The following is a 27,943-nucleotide window of genomic DNA, read 5'->3' as shown; positions in this document are numbered from 1 at the left end:
CCAATCCTTCTCTCTGGCAGAAGCACTGGGAGGGCAGGGCAGGAGAAGCTCCAGCATCCTGACCCTGGTCCCCCACAGAAGCATGGGGCATGGCAGGGGAAGCCCCATCACCTGGGCCCCCGCTGTGGCCCTAGGACTGGAGGAGTCTCGCTCCAGTGGGGACAGAGCTTCTCTCGTCTTGGGGCCACAGGGGGCAGGGGGGTTCAGAAAGGAGCAAAGGGGTAGCTGAGAGCTGCAGTGAGGGGAAGAATAGGGGGGGACCCTGGGTGGAATAGGGGCAGGCCCCAGGTGTGACGTTCCCCTCCGGTGTTATCTGGACCAGTGATCTGCTAGGTCACCCCAATCCTTGACTCTGGGAGCCAGCCTTACCCTGCTCTGCTGTGAGAACCCCCACTCCTGGGCTGTTCATGCACAGCCTCTGGCATGTAAGCTGCTCCTTGGATTGTGCAACCGAATGACACGAGCCAATGTCTCCGGTCCCAGACACAACCCTAGGAACCTCATTCTTGCAATGTCCAGTTATGTCCACTGGAGGCTGCAAGCTTATATGAGTTTGTCAATTTAGCAAAGAAATTGATATGCACCAGGCTTGTTATCCCCAGGGGAGCCTCTGTCTTGCTTCAAACCAAATGCACTGCTTCAGATAGAACAAACAAACAGATTTATTAACTATAAAGATAGATTTTAAGTGATTATAAGTCAAAGCATAACAAGTCAGATTTGGTCAAATGAAATAAAAGCTGATCTTAACACTTTCAATGTCCTTACAAACTTAGATGCTTCTCACTACAGGCTGGCTGGTTGCTCTTCAGCCAGGCTCTCCCCTTTGATTAGCGCTTCAGTTGCTTGGTGTGGTGTCTGTAGATGTAGGTGGAAGAGAGAGAGAAAGAGCATGGCAAATGTCTCTCCCTTTTATCAGGTCCTTTCTTACCTCTTGGCTTTACTCTCCCCCAATTCAGAGTAAGGTGAGCAATATCTCATCGCAGTCCCAAACTTCCCAAAGGAATTGGATGACTCCCTCGAGGGTCTAACAGATTCTTTTCTTGCTGCCAAAGCCAGTGTCCATTGTTCCCATGAGGCTGGGCTGGGTTTGTCCCATCCATGCCCTGATGAGGTGTGAACTGCCTCTCAGTTCTTGGAGAGTTTTTGCCTAGACTTTCTTTAAGCCATGAGGATACATTTTCAGCCTCATAACTATATACATGAAATGATAACCTATAACCTTACTATAACATCACAATAACAACCATGCTCAGTGCATCATGAGCCTTCCAAAGACACCCAACATGACAAACTTTGCATTGGATACCACACAATCATTTTATAAAGATGAACATGGGGGAGTAGGGTGTTCCCCCGAGGTACAGAGCATCACACCAGGGAAGGGGCAGAAAGGGGTATGGCTGTGGGCAGGGCCACAGGCAGAAGGGGAAGATCAGGGGTGGGACCACTGGCAGAAGGGGTGAGAAGGGGCCCCCCACTTGCTTTGGCCCAGGGCCCCAGGAAACCTTAATCCGTCTATGTATAGGAGCTTGCTTCACCTGTATCTTCCCAGTATCTCCCATGGTGTTTTCCAGAAATCTCTTCTTAGGAAAGGATCTCAAATCCTACTGTCCATCTAGACCTACTGCCCTGAAGGCCTTCTATTATTAGTCTCCCCTACCCCTCACAGCTGGGTCTCATCTTTAATTGGGCCTGGCCCACCCCACAAGGACACCCAGGTGTACAAATTGCTTGCTGGCTCCAGTTAACTCCTTTTATACCAGAGTTGGGTATACCGCCCATCACAATTTGTTATACTTGAATGTGGGATAACCTATATGAGGGTGTGTGTAATATGCAAAAGTCATTGGAGCAAGGGGACTGGACTCTTGGTCTCCCCCTTTCCCAGTGGGTGTCTTAACCGCTGACCACCTGACTCCAGGAGAGGGGTTCCCAGTTCTGGATTGCAAGCAGAGATAGGCACCTCCCTGAAGCCTGGACTTAGGTGCTTATCTCTGTGAAAGTGGTGGGGCTTCACCGCTCTCATTGGCTATCTTAGATGATTCCACAGCTAGCATGTTGGCTCTTGTGGATTGCATTCCATAAGAACGTAAGTGACTATCTCCCTATTCATTGTATAAGGAGTCTAGGTACCAAAATCAGGCTTTGTGGATTGCAGTGTCATTCCTGTAATTTTCTAGGTACCTAAAGGTTAGGTGTTGCAGTGCAATACCTAATTCTCTTTGTGGTTCCGGGCCTCAGTATTCGAATAACTCTGCTCCTTTTGCAATCAATGGTAAAACTCCCATTAACTGCAAGGGGAGCAGAGTTAGGCCAATGCTTGGAAAATTCCACCTCACATTCTCTTTTCCAGGAGCTTTACTCTGCGCAAGGGGCTGAGTATTGGGAAGATAAGGCCTCTAAAATTTCATAACTTTGCACTGGACAACTTTGTTCCTGTATAAATAGTAGCTGTTTCTCTCTCTCTCTCCTCCCCGCTCCCCTCCCCACCTTTTTGAGGATTTTGCCAGATATGTAATAATGAAGCTTTGGAAAGTAAAATATCAACTATACAATGCCTTTGTTGAGAAAGTTCGTACTAGTCTCACAGGACAGGAAAAGTTTGCTATTGGACTGAGTAAGAATTTTTACATGTGGTTAACTGACTGGATGAACTGTAAACTACCTTTACTGGTTATTTTCAGTCTTTTTAATGCTTAACTTTCTGCGTGAAAATGCTGCAGTTCTGCATTTTGTCTAATAGTTATGGATCAAATCTGAAGTCCTTCTTTTGCTGTTACTCAGGCATAGGCAGGCAAAACTCTTATTGATAGTGACTTCATTATTTAGCTCTTTATTAATTACTTAAGCAACCTTAAGTCTAAATTTCTGTGAGAAGGTATCTGTACGTGTGTTTGTAGGGTATATATTGAGATGGACTAAACTTAAACCCTGGATTTGAACACCCCCAAACTGTGGTGAAATTCAATTCTGGACCCAAATTTAGTAGCTGTCCAAATGTGCTATCCAAAATTCTAAGGGCCAGATCCTAAGCTGGTGTAGCCCCATTGACTTCAATAGGCCTATGCCAATTTACCCTAGGTTGGGATCTGTACCCTCCTGAACTTTGGGAAAGTTTGCAACTAGATTTCGATCCAAATTTTGTGGTACAGGCACATCTCTAATATATCAGTAGATAGCTTGTAAGTCAATTTCTAAAATGCTTTGGGGATTTTTCTCAGTGAAATATATACATGACAGTTATCTGACTGGCTTCTGGGAGCTGAACTAAATCAGGCCTAAATTTAGACATTCAGAACCTAGTCTGAATAGTAGGTTATATACTTGTGGCAGGAGTGGAGAGGCTGAAGTAGCCCTCTGTGCCCAAAGTACACCCTACTGCAGTAGTTGGGGCGGGGGCGTGGCAGGCCCAGGCTAGCCCCTATGGGGGATGGGGAGGAAGCGCCACCCTGCCCTGCTCTTCCCCCAGCTCCACTCCAGCCCCATTCCCAGTCTCACCTGCAGCTCAGGCTCTGGTGGCGGCCATGCTCCTAGTCCCCGTGGCAGCTCTGCTCTTGGCTGCAGCCCTGACCTCGGCTCCCGGCTGCAGCTCCAGCCCAGGACTCGGCTCTCGGCTCCTGGCTCTGACTGTGGCCCCTGGCCCCTGACCAAGGCCCCGCTTCTGGTCCCGACCATGGCTCCAGCCCCACCAGGGGTGCCAGAATGGCGGGGGGGCCATGGCCTAATCACGTTTTACCTGCCGTAAGGGCGAGTGATGGTGGGGTGGAGGTGGAGAGGAGTGAGTGGGGGGCAGGTTCTTGGGGAGAAGAGGTGGTGTGGGGCTGGGGGCTTGGTGAGAAGGGGCGGTGCGAGGGCAGGGCCTTGGGGGGAATGGGCGGTGTGAGGGTGGGGCCATGGTTTGTGCACTGGTGCCCCCCCACTCTAAGGGAGCTTCTGCTGATCCTGGGCCTCACTCCTGGCTAGGGCTCCAGACCACAGTTCCGAGGGTGGGGGAGAGGGCACAGATTGGTTTCATTATGGGTAAGGGAGGGCGTGACGGAAAAAGTTTGGGGACCACTGCCCTACTGGGAGGGAGAGGACTGAGGATCAGTGTAGCAGCAGACTCACCATCTCAATATTCCTCATCCCTCAGACTTCTGCTTCCACGCCTGTACTTACTCATTCTGTATTGCCATGGGAGTGACTTTCACTCTGTGCAGGAGGAGAGCACTCTGGGCTTGATCCAAAGCCCAAATAAAGTTAAAGGAAAAAGTCAATCCTCAACTTGTGTAAACTGTTGTAGCTCCACTGAAGTCAATGGAGATATGATAATTTACACCAGCTGAGGAGCTGGTTCCCATTGACTTCACTGAGCTTTGAATCAGATTCCTTATGTGCTGCTCCTCAAACCCATTCCCTCCTTGGCCTAGACTGGTTCTGCTACCAGGTATTGAGGAGTGGGCTGGATTTACTTGTAAGCAGTGTCAGGATGAGCTCCACCCTGACATCTGGTGGTGAGGTGTGGCAAGTTGTGGAAAAGAACTTCAGGGGCTGATCTCATTTGCATAGGCACACCCACCCCGCCTAGAATGAGGCCATAGCTGCCCAAATGGTCACTTTGGCTGCTGTGGGATCCCCAGTCTCTCTGTTATTGGGGCAGGAAGAATAAATTGTTATTACCCTGATTATGGGAACTGTGCTTGGAACTGTACTTGGCCTTTTGTTATGATGGAGGGACTCACCATCAACTAAGTAGCACTCGCTAGGCAAGGGTCATGGGTTTTAAAACTTTGTGACTGGAGACAAGTATTAATACTTGGTGGCATGGGCCCCTTGGTGAGGGCCTTACATGCTAATTGCACTTCCTCCTCTCTCCACTGTGGAATATCAGAGCTAATTTTGATTCCATTAGGAGTCTAGTTACAGGCTGCTGAGCTCATTTTGGGCTAATGGTGCACCAGCACTGAGGCTCCCCTACTGCAAGCTGAATTCACTAAAGAGCTGAACTGACTAAGAGCTGAAATCACTGAGTGTTGTGTTAAGTAGTGGAGGAGCCTGAAGATATATTGTGGAGCAGTTTGTGGGACGGCTGGAGTGCCTTGTGGACAGGCTGGTGGAGCAGTTCGTAGGACGGTGGGAGCTGCTTGTGGGACGCAGAGCAGTTTGTGGACCGGCTGGTGGAGCAGTTCATGGGACGGCAGGAGCTGCTTGTGGGCCGCAGAGCTGAGCGAAGCGAAGGCCTATGGAGTGGTCAGCTTCAGATCATATAAGGTGCCTCTTACCCCTGTCCCATCTCCACCCAGGTTGGGAGGTAAAGCTCCGCAAATAAACTTTCGAACTCTGGGGCTGCTCTGACCAGGGACAGAGACTTTTGGGTCATTGGACTTTTGGGACTTTGGGTGATTTGGGGTTGCTGGACTCAAGAACCAAAGGGAAAGGGGCATGCCCCAATTTGCTTGGGCTGGGTTTTTTTTGCTCATGGGTTGTGTTATGAATCCTGTTGGTGGTGTTTCCCCAACATAATGCCACATTGTTTCTCTCTGTTATGAAAAGGCTTTTTGCTACACTCAGACTATTTGCTTGCGAAAGGGGAAGTATTGCCTCTTGGAGGCGCCCAGCGGGGGTGGTATATATTTGTCCCAGGTCACTGGGTGGGGGCTCGAGCCGGTTTGCATTGTGTTATTGGAATGGATCCCCTAGATATTGAACCCGGCCCTTGTTGCTGCCAACTCTGACGGGCAGAAGGGTTACATACTCCTCAGTGGAACACTTGCACATATTCATCAACCACTTAAATACTGACTTAAGCAATACCCACAGTCAAAGGTATAGCGCAAAGCACACACATTAACGACATTCAAAAACAACATTGTGGATTTCAAAATCCCAAATTCCCTTTTTTTTAAATACCATGTTTCTGAATGAGCAAGGAAAACTTCAGGCAAATCCACATAAGATGTAACAAATATTAATTTGCACAGTACATGATTTCCAGAGAGCTGGAAGTCAACTCATGAGAAATATAAATAACCCCTAAACAAACAAAATACCAAAAAAGCTCCAGTAAGCTCGAGAATTGCTTAAGCCCAGATCCTCAGAAGTATTTAGATACTGAACTTCCATTGATTTCACTGGGTGTTCAGTACCTATATACCTTTCAGGATCTGGGCCTTGATGTTTAGCATTCGTAAACAATTCACTAATGCATAAATATGTCCAGGTTTTCTTATGCATGTGGCATTTGGCAACTACCATATATACTCAATCATAAGCTGGTTCATTTATAAGACGACCCCCTCAAGATGGATAAGTAAAAATGGAAAAATTTTATGACCCATTCATAAGCTGACCCTATAATTCAGGCTTCGGCAAACTTTGGCTCCCGAGCCGTCAGGATAAGCCACTGGTGGGCAGAAATGGTTTGTTTACCTTGAGCGTCCGCAGGCACGGAAGTAAACCTAAGTAAACAAAGTGTCCCAGCCCGCCAGCTGCTTACCCTGGTGGGCCGGGACAGCAACTGGTGGGGAAATTTTTTTGGGGGGAGAAGCTGGGGGGTCAGGGTAGTAACCCCTGTGACCACCCCCCACATGACCCCACCCGTAGCCCGGGACCCCCACACTCTCCCCATCCCATCCCTTCCCACCTTAGCTGGCCTGGCTGGAGCTGCTCCAGCAGGCTGGGCGGCATGGCAGGGCAGCGCGGCCGAAGCATGTTCCCGTGGGCTGAGCCGGGTGGCACGGCCGCAGCGTGCTCCAGCGGGCTGGGTGGTGCGGGCACAGCCTGCTCCAGCAGGCGGGGCAGGGCGGCGCAGCCACAACCTGCCAGCCCCAGAGCTGCAGCTGCTTCAGAGGCTGGGGGGAGAGCAGCGTGGCCAGAAGCAGAGAGACTCTGGCCCCGCCTCTTCCCTTCTGGCTCTGCTGGCTGTGTTGCCTCTCCTTACTCCCTCTGTTGGGGGGAGGGGCTGTGTCCCACCTCTCCCTCTCTATACCCGTTCATAAACCGACCCCCTTCTCTGATGCTTCCCTTTTTTACTAAAAAAATTCAGCTTATGAATGAGTATATAAGATATATCAGATTTTTGGATACCTTTTTGGATACGTTGGTGAAAAGATTACGCTAAGCTATTATCAAGTTTAACTTAAACTATTATCAATCAGTGAATATTGATCAGACTCTTCCTTTTACTTTATCCCATAATACAAGAACAAGAGGTCACTGGATGAAATTAACAAATGAGTAAAAGGAAGTACTCCAAACAGCATACAATCAAATTGTAATATTCACGTCTCTAGGAAGCTAAAGAGAAACAATCTGACTGAATTTTTAAAAGTTTTATAATTTTATAAACATTCCAAATACGGTACCAATATTTGCAGCTATAAAAGGGTTATACTATTGCAGAGTAATGTTGCAGGTGTATATTTCAAAGTAATATTTGAAGTTATAAAAATTAAAAATCCTATAAAACCTATGGGTAATTAATTAATCCCATCATGATTCAGGGCAAACATTGATAGCCTGCAAGGGGTCAGGAAGGATTTCCTTTCATGTGGTATTTTGTACAACTGGCTAGATGTACTATAGGTTTGTTTTTTCACCTTACTCTGAAGCATCAGGTATTGGTTGTTGTCCAATAGCTGGAATAGACCTTACTCAGGTGATTAGTCATATTGAAATCCCATAGCTGGATTTTATATGATTATATGATTATATACATATATATATGATTATATGATTACATATATATATGTCTTTAATATGATGCATCCTATGTTACAGACACATCCAGAGTTTTAAAGTAATTTTGAAAGAAAATTATGTATGTAAATTTTACTAACTTAATAAATTTAAAGTCTGATAATCATATTCACACAGTTTAGAAGTGTAACTGTGAAGAATCCTCAGACTGCAGTAACATACTGTTTTTGATATTTCATACTAGTGTACTTTTCTTTGTGGAAAATTTATAATACAACCCTAGCATATGAAATGGCAATTTCCTGCATATGCATTCAGTTGTTTCTCCCATTGATGACAACAGTGATCAGTGTTAAAAAGGAACAAACCACTGGAAAGAAACAAATGCCCCTAATATGGAAAAACCACCAGAAGGGGTAAACCTTTAGACCTAGAAACATATATGACAAGGGGTAAAATTTCAAAATTTCTTAAGTGATTTAGGAGCCTAAGTTCTATTTCCAAACTTCTACATGCCTAAGTCCCTTTTGAAAATGGGACTTAGGCACTTTTGAAATTTTTAACTCAGATCAATTTAAAATGGGCCAGAAATAGTGATGTTCTTTCATTCAGTGCCTTGTAAGCCAAAACAGAAAATACTTGCATCCTTGCTTTGTACCCTAGTCCTATCTTTATTTTCAGATATCTCAGAGGAAGAGGAAGGGGAATGCTTGATTTTTCCTGGAGTAAAAATATTACAGTTATTGTTTATCTAAAAAATGAGTATGTCAGAATATAGCTGTTATAGATATATTTTGCTGTAGATCAAAAGGTTATTTTCATAGCTACCCGAAGGCCTGATCTCCCCTGCCTTGCACCTTGTACAGTCATTTACTCTTGTGCAAAGTTGGTGTAAAATGCTACCATTTGATTTGGTAGCATTTTACACCCACAACATACAAGGTGAATCACTACATAAGGTAAAGGCAGTGGAGAATCAGACCCTAATTGATCAATGTTCTATGTACATTCAATGTGTATAGGAGTATCAGCTTGGTGACCTAATGTTTTTAGGAAAATAGTAAAAATAAAAAAACAGCTGGGAGCATAGGAGGGCGTGTATGTACCAGAAGGTGATAGGGCTTTATAACCATCATGGCATTTTAAAAACAAACCATGCTGGGGTAATTTTGTCTGCAAAGTTCTTTCCAGGCTAAATAATATCTTTCTTCACATCAGCCATTCAAGAATCTTGCTTTGCATCAGCATGTCGGCATATCATACCACAGTGCTCATATCTGGAAAAGTAGGAGAGCAGTTAGAGAGCTCTGCACGAGATGTGAAGAGGCTGGAGGAACAGAAGAGGGAATTGCACAGAAACCCAGATGCTGCCTTCTGAAGCTATGAATAAAGCACTGTTAAGGCTAAAAAAATGTATCTAAAAGGCTCCATGGATGTAGAAATGGAGCATATCATACTTTAATTATTCAAACTCTTAAATCATTTTTATGTCATATGCTATTGGACCATCCATGGAAAATCCCAGATAGAAAGACACTCTTTCTATGCTTTTGCCACTTCTGAGACGGCCTAAGAAAGCAGGTCGCACTGGTATACTGATTTTTTCATCAATTCCATAGTCCACATAGACAAGATCATTTTCGACCTTGCCATGTAGACGAAGCAATAGATTTTGGACAACCTTTTCTTCCCATATGCATCCTTTTTGCCACAGGGAATGCAAGTCATGTACTTGGAGCTCACTGAAAAAGTGATCTATTTTTCCTTTGTGAACAAGCCTATTCAGACCTCTATTATTCCCAAGATAGAAATGAGCAATAGGCTGCTTGGAACGACACATTTGTTTGTATTGCCCTCTAAAAGACTTCTTCAGTGATGTGACATACTTTTCCATTTGCCTGGAATCCTGATCTAATTGTTTTTGATTCTCTGGCCAGAATAATAAAGTGGCTAAGAAGTAAGGTTCTGAAAATCGATGCTCTAGACCTACTTGCTGTAGGATTTTTCTAAGCTGTGCATTCAATTCATGAAGAGCCCATATCTTCCTGGATTTAGGTTTAATACAACTGAGAACAATGTTTGCCAAAATGAAATTCTGTTTCTCCCTCAATAGGGGTGCATGTGTGCATTTTTCAATCAAAAATGTATATTTATTCACTATGTCTTCCATTTTGCTTTCAGCTTTTTCGTGACTATTGAGATACTCCAAAAGCCCAGAGAACCTGTCTGCTTTGGAAGCCTCCAAACTTCTCCTGCACTGATCCTCCTGCCGAGGCAAACTGAGTTTTGAGCTCATTGGATTGTCCCCCGATATCTCAGGATCCAAGTGGCAAAATATTTCTGCATATTTGTTGAAACATTCTCGAACCTTCTTACGTATTTTGAACTCCACACTTTCTTTTTCAATATTTTTTGTTTTCAGAAGGACAAAGTAGTTCTCAAAAAAGTCAAATGCCTCTTTCAAACTTGAGCGCAAATTAGATAAATAACAACAGTAATGGTCAAGTGCAAACTTATATTCTTCACTTTCAGTAGTTGCTGGTGGGATGGGATGCTTTCCTGACAAATATTGTAGCATATCTTCTTGGGACAATGGATTTTTTTTGTTGAAAAGAGGAGTACACCCAAGAATATCTATAGTGTATAGACCAGTTTCTATCTCCCCCAAATAACCAGCTGTATTATAAGTATCATACCTCCTTTTAGACTTTTGGAGCTGCAAAGCTTCTCTTACATTGTCTGTACTTTCATTTTGTTGTTGGGATTCTTTAAAAGCCTCTGAAGCAAACTTAGCAAGCTCTAGCAAACGTTTCAGGTCTTCAGCAGTTATGACCTTCCTTTTTCCATTTTCATCCACCCAATTTTTTATCTGACTTTTAAAGACTTGGCCTAAAGTGTCTGATATATATGAATTGTTAGGGGCTCTCTTTCTGGCTTTTTTGGCCCACTCCAGTGCAGAGGCAAAATTCTTGTCTATAATGTAGTAGTGTCTTGCTAAGGCTTGGCAAATGAATGGGTTTTGGCTAAACTGAAGGGCTCCTTCACGTAGCACGCTTTCAACTTCAGCACTACCTTCTTCCGTCTGAATTTTTTCAATTAATGGGGAAAACAATGTGTCTGTGTCATCTCCATGTTCTTTACGTTGTCTGGTAAGTAGCATACTTTGCACATCATCTAGAAGTTTTCTTTTTCCCATGTCAGAATCATAAAATAAATTCTGTTTTAACAATTGCAGTGTTATTGCACTTTTAGTTAACCTATAGGTTAGGTTAAATTCTTCTAGACAGCAATTAGCGATTAGTGGGTGAATGATACGCACTCCTTTGTATGTTGCATATTCTTGCACCTTACTTTGTATTAGAATATTAGAACAAATTCCCATCTTGTCTTCTAAACTTTCTTTACCCCAATGTTTGTCAACTATTCCTAAGAAATCTTCACATTGCGATACTGAGATAGTGGACTCTGTAACGTAAGAGTTTAATATTGCCAGGAAGGAAATAAGTTGTCCTTGTTTGCTGTTAATGTCCAAACCTTTCAGTGTGTTCTTGACCACATTTTTTATATATTCTGGATTAAATTGTTCTTTCATAATCATAAATGAATAGAAATCTTCAGGGTGTTGATGCTGCTGTTTAATTTCTTCCAGTTTCTTCTCAAAAGCCCGTTGCTCTTTGAAAGAAAGTTCACGTTTTAGATTAATGCTGTCTGATTGACTGCTCTTTGAGCTTTCCACAGGATTCTGAGATCTCATACAATTTATGATGATCACTAGAGGGTTTTCATAGCTAATGCATTTTCTTGCTATAGCTGACTGAATTTCATGCTGCAGAAGGTAGACATTTTCTTGCTCTTCAAAATCATCTACAAGAAGTAATACTGGCAAGTAATCTTCTTGGTTGGTTGCGCCGTAGGTGATTAAAGTTGTCGTCTGTGTTCCGATTTCTGCAAAATCAACAGTTTTATTTTTCAGAACGGCACATCTGAATTTCTTCTTTAACTCCCAGAGAACATGCATAGCTAAGGTTGTTCCACCACAGCCTGGAGAGTGATAAAGATTGATAACTTTTGATGGTTTTTGTGTAGAGGACTGGGATGAAGATTGAATCAACTCTTCAAGTTTTTCATAACTGTCCCTTTTGATAAAGGGGGAAGAATAGTTTTCAGAGGAGAAATAAAAATTCCACCATGAAACTTTGCCACCCCGGTAAAAATGCTCTTCTTGAGATTTTCTGAATTCAGAAAACTGAACTTTATCCTTCTCTATATCTGTGTCTTTGCATTCATTTTCACAAAGTATTTCCAATGCTGTCATGAAGTCTTCTTCCTTCTTTAGAAGAATTGTAGAAGAACCATTACATGGTAAAAGCCTCTGAGAAGACTGTGTCACAGATTTCAATTTAAGGATAGTGCCGTTCACTGTTGGAAGGTTTAAATTAGCAACACATCTCTCAGTAAGTTCTTCTGGACTAATGAATCTGGCTTGCAGAAGATCTTTCCATAGTTGGAATGTTTGTGCACCAATACAAATGCAGAGCATGTCTTTAAGCCCTTCCAGTTCTTGGTAAAATGTGCAGAATGTTTCAATAAGGGGATCCCCTGGATCTTCCACTTCGGAGAGCAAAAGAAACACTACTAGAAACTTTCCTCTTTGCAGTACCTCTGGGTGTGAAAGAAATGAAATCAATTTCCTGACTTCAGCAGCCCTCTTTTGTTGCCACAAACTGGGATCTAAAGGTTGATATTTTTCATCATTAAGGTCTGATCTGCCATTGCAGAAAATCCAGCTGGGCTGGTGATAGAGATTCAGATCTTCAATTATTTCAGAAAATGATTTGCCTTTCATTTGATACTGATTTGGAAAATGAAGGTTTGCACCTCGTTTTTCTCTGTATTTTTTGGCCACCCCAATCTTTTCTGACTGAGAATCAAACTCCAGCACAGCAAACCATTTTACTTCCTGCAAAAAGTCTAAGTGCTGTGTTTGAGATGGATGGCACTTGTTTGTTACTAATATATACCGGTCATAATAGGAATTATCCAGCAAGTCCTTGCTACCTGTTAGTAGGCTAATCAGCTTTCGACCCTCATTCTCTTTCTTCTTTCGTTTTTCTCTGTGTTCTTCCTCTGCTGCTTTTCGACGATCTGCTGCAAATGTAATCTTGGACTTAAATGACTGGAGTTCTTTTGGATTATTAAGAATGTTTTTAGAGCTGGGTCCATCCCGTATAAATAAAGATGGTTCCCAAGTTTTAGTCTTAAAATTGTAATGATTTATATGGAAAAATTTTGTTTCACATATAGTGTGGCTTGGAACTACATCTACTTCAATGACAAATGTATTTGATGGAGTGTTATTTTGCAATAATACTTCCACAAATCTAGGTTCCCTAATGCAGGCTTTTGCAACACAGACAAAACTTCGGTCAAAGTACTTTTCAATTTTTTCATTAAAATCGTCAATAAATTCATCTTTACTGCTTAGTTTCACTCCTATAATTTCCCCATGTGGCTTGTTGCTTACTCCAAAATGAATTGTACCATTGGTGCGGGAATTCATACATGCAGCAGCAAATCTAAAGGTTTCATTGCTAAATTTAAGCTTAATATCCTCTTCTGTTGCATTCTCTGTGTTTGTGAACAGTTTGAACTCATGTGCTGGCTCAATGAGATTCAGTGGCCCTGTTTCAGGGACATTAAGAATATAGTGCTGTATATAACGACGACTATCATGAAACTCATCAAAAGGATATGGCAAACAGTTTTGTCTGGTTGGATGTTGATTATTTTCCAGTAATTTCTTTGATTTATCTTTTGCTTCACCTAACTTGTTTTCTGTTCTATCTGTGAGCACAGACTCCATAGACTCTGTGCATTCAGATAATCTAAGTTCTTGTGATTCACTGGCATCTGCTGACTTTGATTTTCCTTTATTCTTTTGGTCTTGCTTTGCACTCCCTCCATCTTTCTTCTCCATTAAATATTTTTCATCAAAAGTCTTTTTTCTACCTTCTTGTCTAACTGTCTGAGCTGTGCTTTCAACTAGAAAGTTAAATTTCAGTGCATTCAAAATTTGAAGAGCTGGGCCATACGTTATGCCTATAGCTGTAAGATGTTCTGTAGTAAACAGCTTCAAGTTTGAACCTGTCACATCTTGGCTAAACAAGATTTCACCATATTTCTGGTCAATCTTAAGTTCTTCAGTTACCCATTGTTTTACTTGTTCTTTTGTCCAGTCATCAATATTTGGAGGCAGATTTTGTTGTTCATTCTTCTCAAGGTTTTTAACTTTAGCCCTTGAAAGAAAAAGACAAGATAACCAAAACTGTTATCTATTACAGTATATTAGTTTTTAAAAGCTCTTTAAAATCATATACCATCTAATTCCTTCATTAATGGTGTCTGAAATATAATATAAAGAAACACTTAGTCTACATGGAGAAGATAATAACAATGCCTCGCTCTTGTATAGACTTTAAGGCTCTACATATGTCAAACAGATTAGCTTTAGTATTATTGCAAAAAGAATAAAGATATTTCACTTTGCAGTCCCTGATTTAAATTAAATTAAGGTCAATAATGAACAAAATTTGTGAGTCTCTGATAGCCATTTGGTGGCCTATATCAAATGAGTTGGAAGCTTTGGTCCCTTTGTTGGTCAACAGATGTTCATACCACAAACTCCATTATCACAATTGGATCAAATTGGTACTATGTTTGTAGTCTCAGCAGGGAAACCACTGGTGAGGTGGTTTGGGGAGTCCTGTACTCCACTCCCAGTGCTCAGTTCAGTGGTGTCCAACCTTTTCCGCCTGAAGGCCGAATTCATTATTTAAAAAATAAGAGCCCACAATCAATAGTTTGAGGCAAATATTCTGCTCTGTTCCACTCCTTTTGCACCATGCAGACAGTGCAAAGGGATCACAAAACACTCATAAGTCCCCTGCTGGGGAATCCTCCAATAGGTATAGAGTCAACCTAGCTATCTCCTATTATAGTCTCACCACAGCTGCAGGTGCAGGATGTGTTTCAGAGTGGGGAAGGACTTGTCAGATGGTGAGGAGAAATGGCTGAGATGTGCTGTGCTCTGTAATCCCTTGAGGATTAGAGGCCGCTGGTGCAGGTCAGAGCATCCCTATATCAGAGAATCAAGTAGTTATAACTGATAGTTGGGTCTCAGATTCTCTTCCTTTTCCTGGAGTGCCCTGGTTGGCTGTGTGGGGAGAAGAGCCATCATTTGCTAGACACTCTTCTAGGCACAGTAAGAGCCAGTTTAACTCCTATCCTGCTCTTCCTCAGGCTTCCACAACTCAGCAGCAAAATAGGCAATGGAGCATTCAAACCTACACTCTCCTCCTACACAAGAGAAATTGGAAAATTCTCACTGATGAGAAGTTTCAGAGTAGCAGCCGTGTTAGTCTGTATTCGCAAAAAGAAAAGGAGTACTTGTGGCACCTTAGAGACTAACCAATTTATAAGGTGCCACAAGTACTCCTTTTCTTTTCACTGATGAGAAGAAATTTGTTATAACTGGCATTACTGAAGCCTGGTGGGATGATCTGCATGACTGGAATGCTAAAATCACGGGTTACAACCTGCTTAGGAAGGATAGAGCGACTCAAAGAGGCTGGGGCTGGCACTCTACATTATCGACATCGTTATCTGCTTTGGAGTTATTGATAAATCAGAACATCAGGATCCCAAATGCATATGAATCAATGTACTAACTAACAAAGCCCAAGAAGGGTGCTTCCTAGTCTTTGTTACTGACCACTGCATCACCAGAGAACAGGGTGAGTACCGGTAGTTCCTTAAGTTGCTGTCTGTAATTTGTGGAAAGAAAAAAATTGCGTTATCACAGGTGACTTCAATTTGGGATACATGGTGGAGGTCTCATTAGAGCAGTGGCAAAACAACATTAGAATTTCTAAAAATTACAGATGATAATTTTCTTTTGCAAAACGTGCAGCACCCCACACGAGGTAACTATTTTGGACTTCATTATGACAGATATAGCTGTAATAGGGAGCTGCAATAGGGAGGGGACAGCTCCCAGGAAAACATCTCCTGGGATTGTGGAGGAAGTGGTGGCCTGCATTTGGAAAGGTAGCACCTCCTACCTCCTCAGTGTAGTCACAGGGCTGATTCAAACACTTCAGTTTAGAAACCACAGACTGCAGTTTGAGGGATGGGCATAATTCAACTCACAATCAAACACAAATTTTCTTCTTAACACAGTCATCGCCGGTGGGACAAATTTTAGAGTCTTAAGGGGCACAGGTTGGACACCACTGCTTTAGATATTTTTCAGATAAGCTAAAGTTTTAGTTTTCATTGATGTCTATGCAGCACATTTCACAAGCAAAACACTAACTTAAATAAAATAAAAATGAATAACAAAGCAATGAGACTGGGAATGCCTAAAGAAAGTTGGTCTGATCTCATTTACACTGGTTTTACTGTGTTGTACTCATTTCACTTCTGTAGAGTTGATCCTGATTTACACTTTCTGATAGAGCTTTCCATTGCAAAGCTGCCGATGCTTAAACATTGAAGACAGTAAGTGATGGGGTATAAACCATCCGTGAAAGGGAGCCTGAGGGTGCTAGTAACCTCACTAATTGCATTCGGGAAGGGTGTAGTCAGGTAAAGGGGATGGATATAAAAGAGGAGAGAGAGAAGGACAGTTGGGGAGAGGAGGCCCAGAGGAGAAGCTGTAGTAAGTTCCCTATCTTTGGGGAGGGGCCTGATAGAAGGCCAAAGAGGCTGGAAGGGCAGGAAGCAGACAGTCTGTTCCTGAGGTGAGCCTGAGGGAAGATCAGGAGCTGCTTATATCATGATCAGTGGAACTGGAGTCAGAAGGCCCATGTGGAACCTGTGTGCTTACCACAAAGGAAAATTCCAGTGGCACTATGAATTCCAGTATGCAAGGAACTCGAAAGTCTGCAGAGCAGGGGTATCGTAACACATTTAGAGACCAGTACAGCTTGGGTAAACAGCATGGTTGTGGTAAAGAAGCCATCAGGTAAATTAGGTTGCATAGAACACAAGCCACTGAATCAGGCATTGAAAAGATGCCACTATCCACTGCCCACAATTGATGACATCTTGCCAGAACTCTCCAAAGCCAGAATCTTTAAGGTCTAATGTGAGGAATGGGTTTTGGCACATAAACCTGGATAAAGAGTCCAGCATGTTGATAACCTTTGCAACACCAGTTGGCTGCTACAGAGGGCTATGCATGCCAATTGGCCAAAGCAAAACAGCAGAGGTGTTCCAGAGAAGACTCACCCAAGTGCTCGAAGAACTGCCTGGGGTGAAAATAATTGCGGATGATATCCTCATTGTAGGTGAAAAGAGAAATGATACAGAAGATGAACAAGATCATAACAGAAAACTACAAACATTTTTAAAACAAGGCAGGTACAAGAATGTAAAACTCAGCCCAGAAAAACTGCAACTCAAACAATATTTGGTGACACGTTGGACATCTGCTCACATAGAGAAACTGAAAGCAGATCCCAGCAAGATCAAGGCAGTCAGAGACATGCCAGCTTCAGTGGATGTGAAAGGGGTACGGCACTTCATAGGAATGATAAATTATCTGTCCACATTCTCTTCACACCTGGCAGCAGTAACAGAACCCATATGTCAGCTGGAGACCGTTGCTCATGTGAGGATCTAGCCATTAGAGAGACACCAGAAAGAGGGGACTAAAGGAGGAGTGCAGTGGCAAGATGACTATGCAAGAGGGTCATGCAAGAGGGACAAGAGATCCAAAGGAATGGGAGACACTTATGAGCCAGCAGACACCACACCTAGAGAAGGCATACAGAGCTACAGAGATCATCACAGGACGCAGAGATGGAGAACCATTTGGAGGTCAATCCCACAAGGAGGAAGAAGACTCCACAGAGCAAGAGTTTGCTAGATTTGGAAACAGGTGGTAGGGAGACAAAGAGAGGTCACTCCCAGTGTGGTCATCCATTGAGCAGACCCAACTATTTCAAAGACTATGCAGTCAGCTGAACCTGTGGTAAAGGCAAGACTCCAACTTGGCTATGTTATAGCAACCTCTGGCCAAAGGGATACAGGGTGAGGATCTGGGTGTCAATAATTTGTTTTTAATGTTTCTATTAAAATGTCTGTAAGGTATGGAAGATGTTGCATGATCAGTGGAATTGGAGTCAGAGGGCCTAGGCTTCCTGGAGGGACTGTTTTTGAGGGAAACAGGCAATATGAGGAACTGGTCTGGAAGCAACACAACCATATGGACAGAGCAGTGCACAGGATTTCATACTTAACCTGCATTCAGCATCACTCTTTGCTAATGAAACACTGCTGAGGGATGATGGCCTGCCTGATCCCTTGGGAAAGTGGAGAATTATGCCAGCCATAGACTGTGCGGTGGAGTGAAATGAAGCACAGGAGCCTGTAGACAAATGTGGGGACATTTCACTATAGCTGACCCTTGCCTGCAAGGGAGAGGGTGGCCAGCTGAGATCAACTGGGGCTGAAGATTTAATTGTCTATATATTTTTGTTGGACTTGTGGCTCTGGAAGGGTTAAACTCTTGAATGTGTCTTGGACAGAGGGTCAGGCCACTCTTACAGCTGGAATAGGCTGAAAAACACAAGGGAAACTAAGGCACAGTGGTGGCTATTCCACATTCAGCCACCAGTGGGTGGGTTGGGATGGAAAAACTGTGACATCCTATGACATGCGACCGTAATTCTCAGCCAACAAAGACTACAGATTTTGATGTTGATATTTTTTCCTTTATTCTTTAACTGATGCTACCAAATGCTATTATATCAAACTAGTATCCAAGTTTCACTATCAAATTTTGTAAGTTTCTGTGCATTCTGCTTTGTCTGGAGATGAAACTGCTTTGTCTATGGTATATTGCCATCTGTAAGACAGAGAGAGATGAGCTTATGGATCACACTCTCATGACCATTTTGTCTAGTTATGTCAATTATAGACCGGATGGTTTGTATGTTCAACTGGCTATTGTAGAGTAAACAGGTGAAAAGAGAATTTGTCTTACATTTTTCTTCAACATTTTGTCCATTATTTTTATAAATGGGGCCTGAATTGTAAAGTTTGGATCTGAATCTACTGGAGCTGAGATTTGGATTGGGATCAGCTCCAGTTAATTCCAATATGAAAAGGCATGACAGGGGGAGGTGGCAGCACTTGAGCAGAGAGTAATGCTGGAAAGATAGCCAGAAGAAATTGAAAAAAGCATAGATCACTAGTGGGAGAAGGAGACAAACAATCAGCTAATTCAAACACATTTTAAACTTTCTACAGCTTTCCAGTGTGCCTTGCTCTGGCCAAGTAGCTGTGACCAAACTGAATTTCTACATTATCCTCTCTCTTCCACTGAGCTCAGGGGAATCTTGGGCTATTTGTACTAAATTATGACTCCCTGATTGAATCATTTGCAGCTACCGCTGCTGAATCAGGGGCACCAGTCAGCTTAATGTACCTTTTTTTCCCCATAATGGAATTCTTCTGATTGAAGAGTTTTCTTCTTAGTTCTTTTCAGTGAAGAGAATTCCTGCATGCTGAAAAAAGGAACAATAGAGATTATCTAAGCTTCCCTAGCAGCATAATTCCTCAGGCTGCCTATCTCTACTGCTGTATAGTTACAAGTACAGGCAGGATTTTAGGACTTACTGCTTCAAGGGCTGGAGAAGTGCATAGCATGCCATAGAATGAAGCCACTCTTCTTACTCCAGTCCAGGTTTTATGGGCTTGGGAACAGGTGGCAAGTATGCCATGGAGCCATTGCTTCCACATCTCTTATCCTTTGCACAGATCCATCTGACCTGGCTCCACTCTTTTCACATTACGTGAGGTGAAGGGACAAAATCAACCCCTATGTTAGTAAAGTACCTTGTAAACCTATGATGCTATATATTATTATTATTATTGATTATTAACAATACTAAAAGTATAGCACTTATTTTATAAATAGCATTCTCTAAAAACAAGTTTGCTTGTTTTCTTTTCACTCCTCAGGATTCAAGTTGCTTTATTATGGAGTTTATTTTATCATCACGGACATAAAACTGAAATTCTTGTAAAGGATATTAAAATGGAAAAACACATAGTGGCAGGGAGACAATTTTCAGCCTAGCAAGTTAGAATCAGAGAAATGTGGAAGGGGTGGAAGGGACCTCGAGAGGTCATCTAGTCTAGCCACCTGAACTGAGGCAGGACCAAATATAACTGACAGGTGTTTGTCTAACATGTTCTTAAAAACTTCCAGTGATGGGGATTCCATATCCTCCCTTGGAAGCCTATTCCAGTGCTTAAGTATCCCTGTAGATAGATAGCTTTTCCTAACATCTAATCTAAATCTCCCTTTCTGTGGATTAAGCCAATTACTTCTTGTCCTATCTTTGGTGGACAATGAGAACAATTGATCATTATTCTCGTTATAAAGCCCTTGCCATATTTGAAGACTGTTATCAGGTCTCCCCTCAATCTTCTTTACTCAACATTCCCAGTTATTTTTAATCTTTCCTCATAGGTCAGGTTTTCAAAACCTTTTATCATTTTTCTTGCTCTCTTCTGGAATCTCTTCAATTTGTCCACATCTTTCTTAAAGTGCTACCTAGAACTGGTCACAGTTCTCCAGTTGTGGCCTCACCAGTGCCAAGTAGAGTGGGCCAATTACCTCCTGTGTCTTACATATGACACTCCTGTTAATACACGGCAGAATATTAGCCTTTTCTGTAACTGCATCATATTGTTGACTCGTATTCAATTTGTGATCCACTATAACCCCCAGATCCTTTTCAGCAGTACTATTTCTAGCCAGTTATTCACAATTTTGTTCGTTGTGCATTTGATTTTTCCTTCCTAAGTGAAGCACTTTGCACTTGTCTTTATTTAATTTCATCTTGTTGATTTCAGACCATTTCTGCAATTTGTCAAGGTCCTTTTGAATTCTAATCCTGTCCTCCAAACTGCTTGCAACCCCTCCCAGCTTGTCACCTGCAGATTTTATAAGCATAGTCCCAACTCCATTATCCAGGTCGTTAATGAACATATTGAATAGTACCAGATATAGGAGAGTCCCCAGCTGGACCCAACTAGATATGTCCCTCAGTTTGACAGTAAACCATTGATAACTACTCTTTGGATAGCCTGTTTCCTCTTGTTTTTTCCTACCCCCCCCCCCCAGATGTTCTGGTTTAACTTGGATTTAAACTTGGAGAGTGGTCAGTTTAGATGAGCTATTACCAGCAGGAGAGTGAGTTTGTGTGTGTATGGGGGTGGGGGGGATGTGAGAAAACCTGGATCTATGCAGGAAATAGCCCGACTTGATTATGTAAAGAGTTGTCACTTTGGATGGGCTAGCACCAGCAGGAGAGTGAATTTGTGTGGGGGGGTGGAGGGTGAGAAAACCTGGATTTGTGCTGGAAATGGCCCACCTGTTGATCACTTTAGATAAGCTATTACCAGCAGGACAGTGGGGTGGGAGGAGGTATTGTTTCATATTCTCTGTGTGTATATAAAGTCTGCTGCAGTTTCCACGGTATGCATCCGATGAAGTGAGCTGTAGCTCACGAAAGCTCATGCTCAAATAAATTGGTTAGTCTCTAAGGTGCCACAAGTACTCCTTTTCTTTTTGTGAATACAGACTAACACGGCTGTTCCTCTGAAACCTGTCTTTGGATACTGTCTTTCAACCAGTTTTGTGCCCACCTTATAGTAATTTCATTTAAACCACATTTCCCTAGTTTGCTTATGAAAATGTCACATGGGACTGTGTCAAAAGCCTTACTAAAATCAAGATATCCCACAATTACAGCTTCCCCCCCATCCAATAGGCTAGTAACTCTGTCAAAGAAGGATATTAGTTGGTTTGGCATGATTTGTTCTTGACAAATCCCTTTTGGCTGTTACTTATAACTCTGTCATCTTCTAAGTACTTACAAGTTGCTTGTTTAATAATTTGTTCCAGTATCTTTCCAGCTATCAAAGTTAGTCTGAATGGGCTACTGTTCCTCAGGTCCTCTTTGTTCTCCTTTTCAAAGATAGGTTCTGTGTTTGTCCTTCTCCAGTCCTCTGGGACCTCACTTGTCCTTCATGAGTTATTGCTAACGGTTCCAAGACTGCTTCAGCTAGTTCTTTAAGTTCCGTAGGATGAATTTCATCAGGCCCTGCTAACTTGAATGCATATAGCTTATCTAAATATTTATAAACCTGTTCTTTTCCTATTTTGGCTTGCATCCCTTTTACCCTGCTGTTAATATCAATTGTATTTAGTATCTGGTCACAGTTAACCTTTTGAGTGAAGACTGAAGCAAAGTAGGCATTAAACTCCTCAGCCTTCTTGATGTCATCAGTTATTAGCTTTTCTTCCCCTCTAAGCAGTGCACCTACATTGTTCTTTGTTTTTCTTTTGCTCCTAATGATTTATAGAACTTCTTCTTATTGTCTTTTATGCCCCTTGCTAGGTGTAACTCATTCTGTGTCTTAGCCTTTCTGATTTTGTCCCAACATGCTTGTGCTATTCTTTTCTACTCCTCAGTAATTTGTCCATGTTTCCACTTTTTGCAGGCTTCTTTTTTGATTTTCAGGTAATTATAAAGCTCCTCTTGGATCCCTAGTGGCCTCTTACTATTTTTCCTATCTTTCCTTTTCATTGGGATACTTTGTTGTTGTGCCTTTAATATTGCCTCCTTGAAAACTCCTGAACTCCTTTTCCCCTTAGATTTTCTTCCCCTGGACCTTACCTACCTGTACTGTGAGTTTGTTAAAAGTCTGCTGTGTCCTTATGCTGCTCTTCTATCTCCTTCCTTTCCTTAGAATCATGAATCTATCATTTCATGATCAGTTTAGCTCAAATTGCCTTCAAACATCAGATTTGTAACCAGTTCCTCCCTGTTAGAATCAAGTCTGAAATGGCTGTCACGCTGATTATTTCCTTCACCTTCTGAAATAAAATGTTGCTCCCAATACATTTCAAGAAAGTAATTTGAATGTTATCACTTCACTAACCAAAATTCACCTTTGCAATACAGCTTATGCACATTTAAATATAATTATTTAAAAACAAATACTGTATGTTTCATTATTTGGAAAATATGTAGTGAAAGAGATGTCTGAAGCTGGATGGTTTAAGTTTCATTTTCTAGGCTTGCTGTAATGCTGCTCAGTTTCATTTTACGAACCAGCATTTCAGGAAATGAAGCTAAAAAATAATGCTGGAGTGTGAGTAATTTCTTGTTGTAAGTAAAAATCTTCTGTTTTTGCAATAGCAAGTTTGCCACCTCATTATTGTAGCATAGTATCTTTCAGTTAGGAACTTTCACTAAATTATTTCATTATAATCACTTCTGCAGCTACTACTAATAGCTCTCTCAGCAGGAAAAAAGGTTTCTGAGAATATCACCTTTTATCCCATTATAGCTTCAGTCTAATATTTTGACAAAATAGTTTCACCAAAAAGGAGCAAATTCAAAATAAGCCATTAGCTGGTTTAGCATTGCATAAAGTATATTTTAAGTTATATGCATCTTTTGCCCGTTAGAGCTAAAAACTGATAGTGCACTTACCAAGACTGTCATTCAACTTCCTTCGTATAGTAGCTGGAGAAACGTGTTTATTCAGGTAGGAAAACTTGTGAAATAGTTAAATAGTTGTTTCTTCTAATCAACTACAAGATGAAATTATTTCAAATACAATATCTTCTTGTTCCAGTAAGGGTCTGGCACACAGAACAGCTGGCAAGAAACTAAAACTTTATTTCCTGTTATCCACTTGCATGACCGAATCACATGACAGCAGCTAGCATTCACCCCTCTAGCAGCTACTGGTGCATCTTCCCTTAAAAAACAAAACAAAACAAACAAGTAAATAAATACTGTCTCTGAACCTCAGTGACTTTCTGATCACAAAGCCAGATTTTGTCTCAAAATATTTCTTTCTGAGAGGGGATGAAACAGTCAGAAGGACCTGTCTGCAGAGTAGAGCCCTGGAGCTGCTGGAATGACACACCCCACAGTGCCCACTGTCATGGGGGCAGTTGGAGCCACATGCTTGCACTCCCCATGTAGTGCCATAAGATGGCGGTCTGCTGAAGACAGATTCACGACAATTCGTGGAGAATATGGGCAATCACCCCTGGTATAAGACAAAGTGATGATGCTTAAAAAACCCAAACATTTAAAAACACATGTGACGTTCCCCTCTGGTGTAATCCGGACTGGCGATCTGCTAGGTCACTCCAATCCTTGACTCTGGGACCTAGCCTTACCCCGCCGTGAGAACCCCAAAGGATCCTGACACTACCACCACTCTTTTATGTCCAATTAAGCAAGTTATAATTTTTTTTTAATTTTAAACCCCCTCCCAAGGTTTTTCTGCAAACCTTAAATTTTAAGGTAATTCGAACAACTGAGGCAAAATCTTTCGTCACACAGCTGCAACCACTGATTAAAGACCTAGTGGACCAACAACAGGTCCAGCAGCAATGTTTGGTGCAACAAATGCTGTCTTTTCTCCAGTGTCCGGAAGGCAATGGGAAGTCCGACAGCTCAGACGTTGAACCCCATCCCACTGGCCGATCCCAATGAAGCTTATGAAAATGGCCTTGGTGATGACCTTCAGGCATTCCTTACTATCACTGAGCAGGTGCTGGTAGCAGTGCAGTGGCCTCCGACCGTGGGCCATCTTGTTAGCCCCCATCTGACTGGACCAGCGCAGTCCACCTACCTGGGGCTTGACCCAATGACTGCTCAGGATTACCCCAGAGTCAAGGCTGCCATCCTTGATTATTTGGATATCATGGAGGAGATGCATCGCTGTTGCTTTCATGTAGAGAAATATGTGTAGGGGGGCCTGGCCCTGGATGGTAGCCCAGAGATTGAGGGAGCACTGCCAGCGGTGGCTAAAACCCAAGGCTCGGATGCGGGGAGCAGGTCACTGAGCTTATCCTGATCAAACAATTCACTCATATACTCCCTACTGGTGGGATAGGGATAGGTCCTGATGCACTAGCCAGAGATGTGGCCCGAAGTGGTCAGCTTAATGGAAAATTACATGGCTGCTGGGAATCAAGGAGGCAACGGGACAGGGGCAGCATAACCAGTTACAGCTGCTGCAGACAAAGCTCTCCTCACAGAGCAACCCCAAGCTGTTCCCACAGGATAGGAGGGAGATATAGAACCCAGCAGCTTAGAGCTGCTCTGGTCCCTAATGGTGAGTAATGGGGACAGGACCATACATCCAAACATTTGTAGTGGCTAAAGTCGGACACAGCCAATACCAGTGGAGCCATCCCTACTGCAGCTGCTGGCCCAGCACTTTGCCTCCTGAATCCGTGCCATACTCAACCCCTGCCTTCCAGCCTGGCTTGCCCAGGTGAAGTGTCAGTCCCCATTTTAAGCTCCTCTGTAGCCACTGAGCAAGTCTGAGGGGACTGAGAAAACTCAAGGGGAGCTCAAGCTGCTGCCCTCCCTAGCTCTGCCCCACCAATGGTATGCACTGTGTATACGGCTGTAGGCATCACTACTTCAACCAGGATGGGTTTTTTGGGGGGTCTGGGAATGGGGCTGACACTGAGGTTGGCCAGCAGCCTGGTGCTGGGGGTGGAGCTGAGGGTGGCCAGTGGAGCAGTGCTGAGCTGACGCTGGGGACAGCCGGCGCCCTGGTGCTGGGGGCAGTGCTGAGAGTGGCTGGTGGCAGTTCAGCAGGGGTTCCTCTGGCCATGGGGGATGTGTGTGAACTCAGGGCTCTTGCGGGGGGGGGGGCAGTAGGGGCAGGGCCTCAGGTGGAAGGGGTGAGTCTGCATGGCTAGCAGGGCTCAAGTGCTGCCCATGCAGGACAGCTCCTCTGCTCCTCCTTCCTTCCCCTCCCTGTTGCAGCACCCAGCCTGGCAAGGGGCAGAGGGAGGTGAAGGGCCCCTGGAGCTGCCTCCCCAGACTGGAAGGGGGAGAGGGGACCCCACTGCAGCTCCCCCAGGCCTGGGAAAGTGGGATGAAGATCCCTAGGAGGAGCAGAGATGAAGCTGGAGGGACTGAACTGGGGTGCTGTGAGCTCGGAGGCTGAACTGAGGAGGGGTTGAACTGACAGGGGGTAGAACTGAGGGGTTGGAGGCATGAACTGAAGGGAAGCTGAACTGATTAGGGGCTGAACTAAGGGGGACTGGTGTTGGGTGATGGTAGAATTAATTGCTGGACAGGTGATAGGAAGATATGGAGGTGACAGCCCCCTTCAGTGGCACCCCAAATTACCTTATCCAATACACTTGGGAGAGTGGACAACACTAATTATCCCACACAACACATACACTGGGGATGGGCAGAGGGAGTTCAAAATCAAAGGACAGACTCCCCTGCCATGACCCCAACAATATAGTATTTTTTTTAAAAACCTCATGATTTCTTTTGGCCATGATTTATGATCTCTTACGGTGGTCTGACTCATTATTTTCGATCTCTTGAGGTTGGCAATACTGAAGAAGCTACCTTTTTTGAAAATAGCTGGTTCTGAAGCTCTTGGTAAATTTAACAGTCTTCAGTTCACTCAGACAAGGAGGGTGAGGTACTATCTTTTATTGGACAACTTCTGTTGGTGAAAGAGACAAATGTTGGAGCTTGCACAGAGTTCTTCAGTTACTTCAGGCAGAGGAGGCTTATTATGAAACTGTAGTACAGAAATTTGAGGAATACTGTACTTCATGTAAAAATGAAACATATGGTTGAAAAGCCTATCTTGCAATTTTGAGGGCTAACCGAATCTCTCACAAGAGACTGGATTATGATTGGAATCTGGAACAAAAAATTCAGAGGGACAACTGAAAGATCCAGAATTAATTCTTGCCAAAGCAGTTAGAATGTTAACCAGTCCAGAATGAAGTTTATGGTGGTCGACAGTGCTCTGACAATGTAGAATTGATAATGAATGCAAAATACTACAAGAAAAAAACAAATCAAAATAAAACCCTGTTTAGGCTCAGCTGAGATGTGAACTGTGATTGCCAGCTCAATTGGAGACCGTACTTGAAGTAAGTAACGCTATTAGCACAAAGTAATGGGACAATTTATTCCCAGCCCCTATTATCAATTTAAGGGGGAACTCTCACTACTAGATGGGATTTTGATTAAAGACACCAACCTGGTGATTCCTAACGTGTCACAGAAAAATATGTTAAAAAAACTACATGAAGGTCTCTTAGGGATTGAAAAAACTAAGAGAAGGGCCAGAGACATTTCATACTGGCCTCACATGAACAAAGACATTGAGAAAGTTGTTGAGGCTTGTCACATATCCCAAAAATTCAGGCCAAGTCATGCAAAAAAAGCCCAACTGGTGAGACAGGAAAAACTGGCCACCTGGAGCAAACCAGACATAGGGCTTTTCTCCACTACGGGGAGTTCGATGCTGCTGCAAGTGATGCAGCAGGGATTGATTTAGCAGGTCTAGACCTGCTAAATCGATGGCAGAGCACTCTCTGATCGACCCCAGTACTCTAGCTCTCCAAGAAGAGTAAGGGAAGTCGACCGGAGAGTGTCTCCCATTGACTCAGCGCCATGAAGACACTGGGGTAAGTTGGTAGTGATGTTACTGGAAGGTTTGATTTTAATTATATTATATCAGTGATGTTGCCTAAAACACAGCTTTTAATTTAAAACATTTCCTTTATAACTATCTAAAACGATAACCAAGGTTGTGGCCATCCCTAAAGGTACTGCCTGGGAAAGTCACAGCTGGCTTGCTTTTTCCTTGAAAGGACATGGATACAGCCCTCCGATCAAGAATAGACAAGTAAGCAGTAAATCATCGAAAACAAAATAATATTTATTTAGAAATGTGTGGTTACAGTAAAAGAATAAGTGGCGCAGGAACAAAAAGATAGTACAATAATAATAATAAAAGCAATACAGTAAAAGAATGAAACGGCGCAGCAATAAAAGACACAGACTCAGACTCAATACTATATAAAATATACTTAACAGAAGACAATTAAACATATAACATTTAATACGTAACTATTTACACTAACATCCAATAAATGCTGATCAGGCAGTTTTTGAATGGGTAGGGGAAGATCTCATTCAGACCACAGACACCCAGCTTTATTTACAAACAAAACCCAATATGCTCTTGAACAGTGAATAAAAGAAGATTAGATTTACAAAGGCTTTCTCAAAATCCCTCTGAAACCATCTCTTTGGTCCTTTTGTTTTGTCCAGATTTCAGGAGCGCCATCCGCTGGTGCCCATTATTAGTGGCT

The 27,943-nt window shown here is 42.9% G+C and overlaps 1 protein-coding gene across 1 annotated transcript; it reads right to left on the bottom strand.

Moving 5' to 3' along the window:
- Nucleotides 1–5,470: 5,470 nt before the first annotated feature.
- LOC125631435 (sterile alpha motif domain-containing protein 9) lies at nucleotides 5,471–23,620 on the bottom strand. Its single transcript, XM_048838147.2, has 3 exons — nucleotides 23,262–23,620; nucleotides 19,175–19,253; nucleotides 5,471–13,976 (listed from the first exon to the last, which is right to left on the bottom strand). The coding sequence occupies exons 2-3, from the start codon at nucleotides 19,186–19,188 to the stop codon at nucleotides 9,155–9,157; spliced, it is 4,836 nt and encodes a 1,611-aa protein (XP_048694104.1). The 5' UTR covers nucleotides 19,189–19,253; nucleotides 23,262–23,620; the 3' UTR covers nucleotides 5,471–9,154.
- Nucleotides 23,621–27,943: the final 4,323 nt, after the last annotated feature.

The sequence above is a fragment of the Caretta caretta genome, chromosome 2 (genome assembly GCF_965140235.1).
Source record: "Caretta caretta isolate rCarCar2 chromosome 2, rCarCar1.hap1, whole genome shotgun sequence".
Classification (NCBI taxonomy): Eukaryota; Metazoa; Chordata; order Testudines; family Cheloniidae; genus Caretta; species Caretta caretta.
Note: the sequence above shows the minus strand (reverse complement) of the source record. Positions and strands in the feature narration are given on the sequence as shown.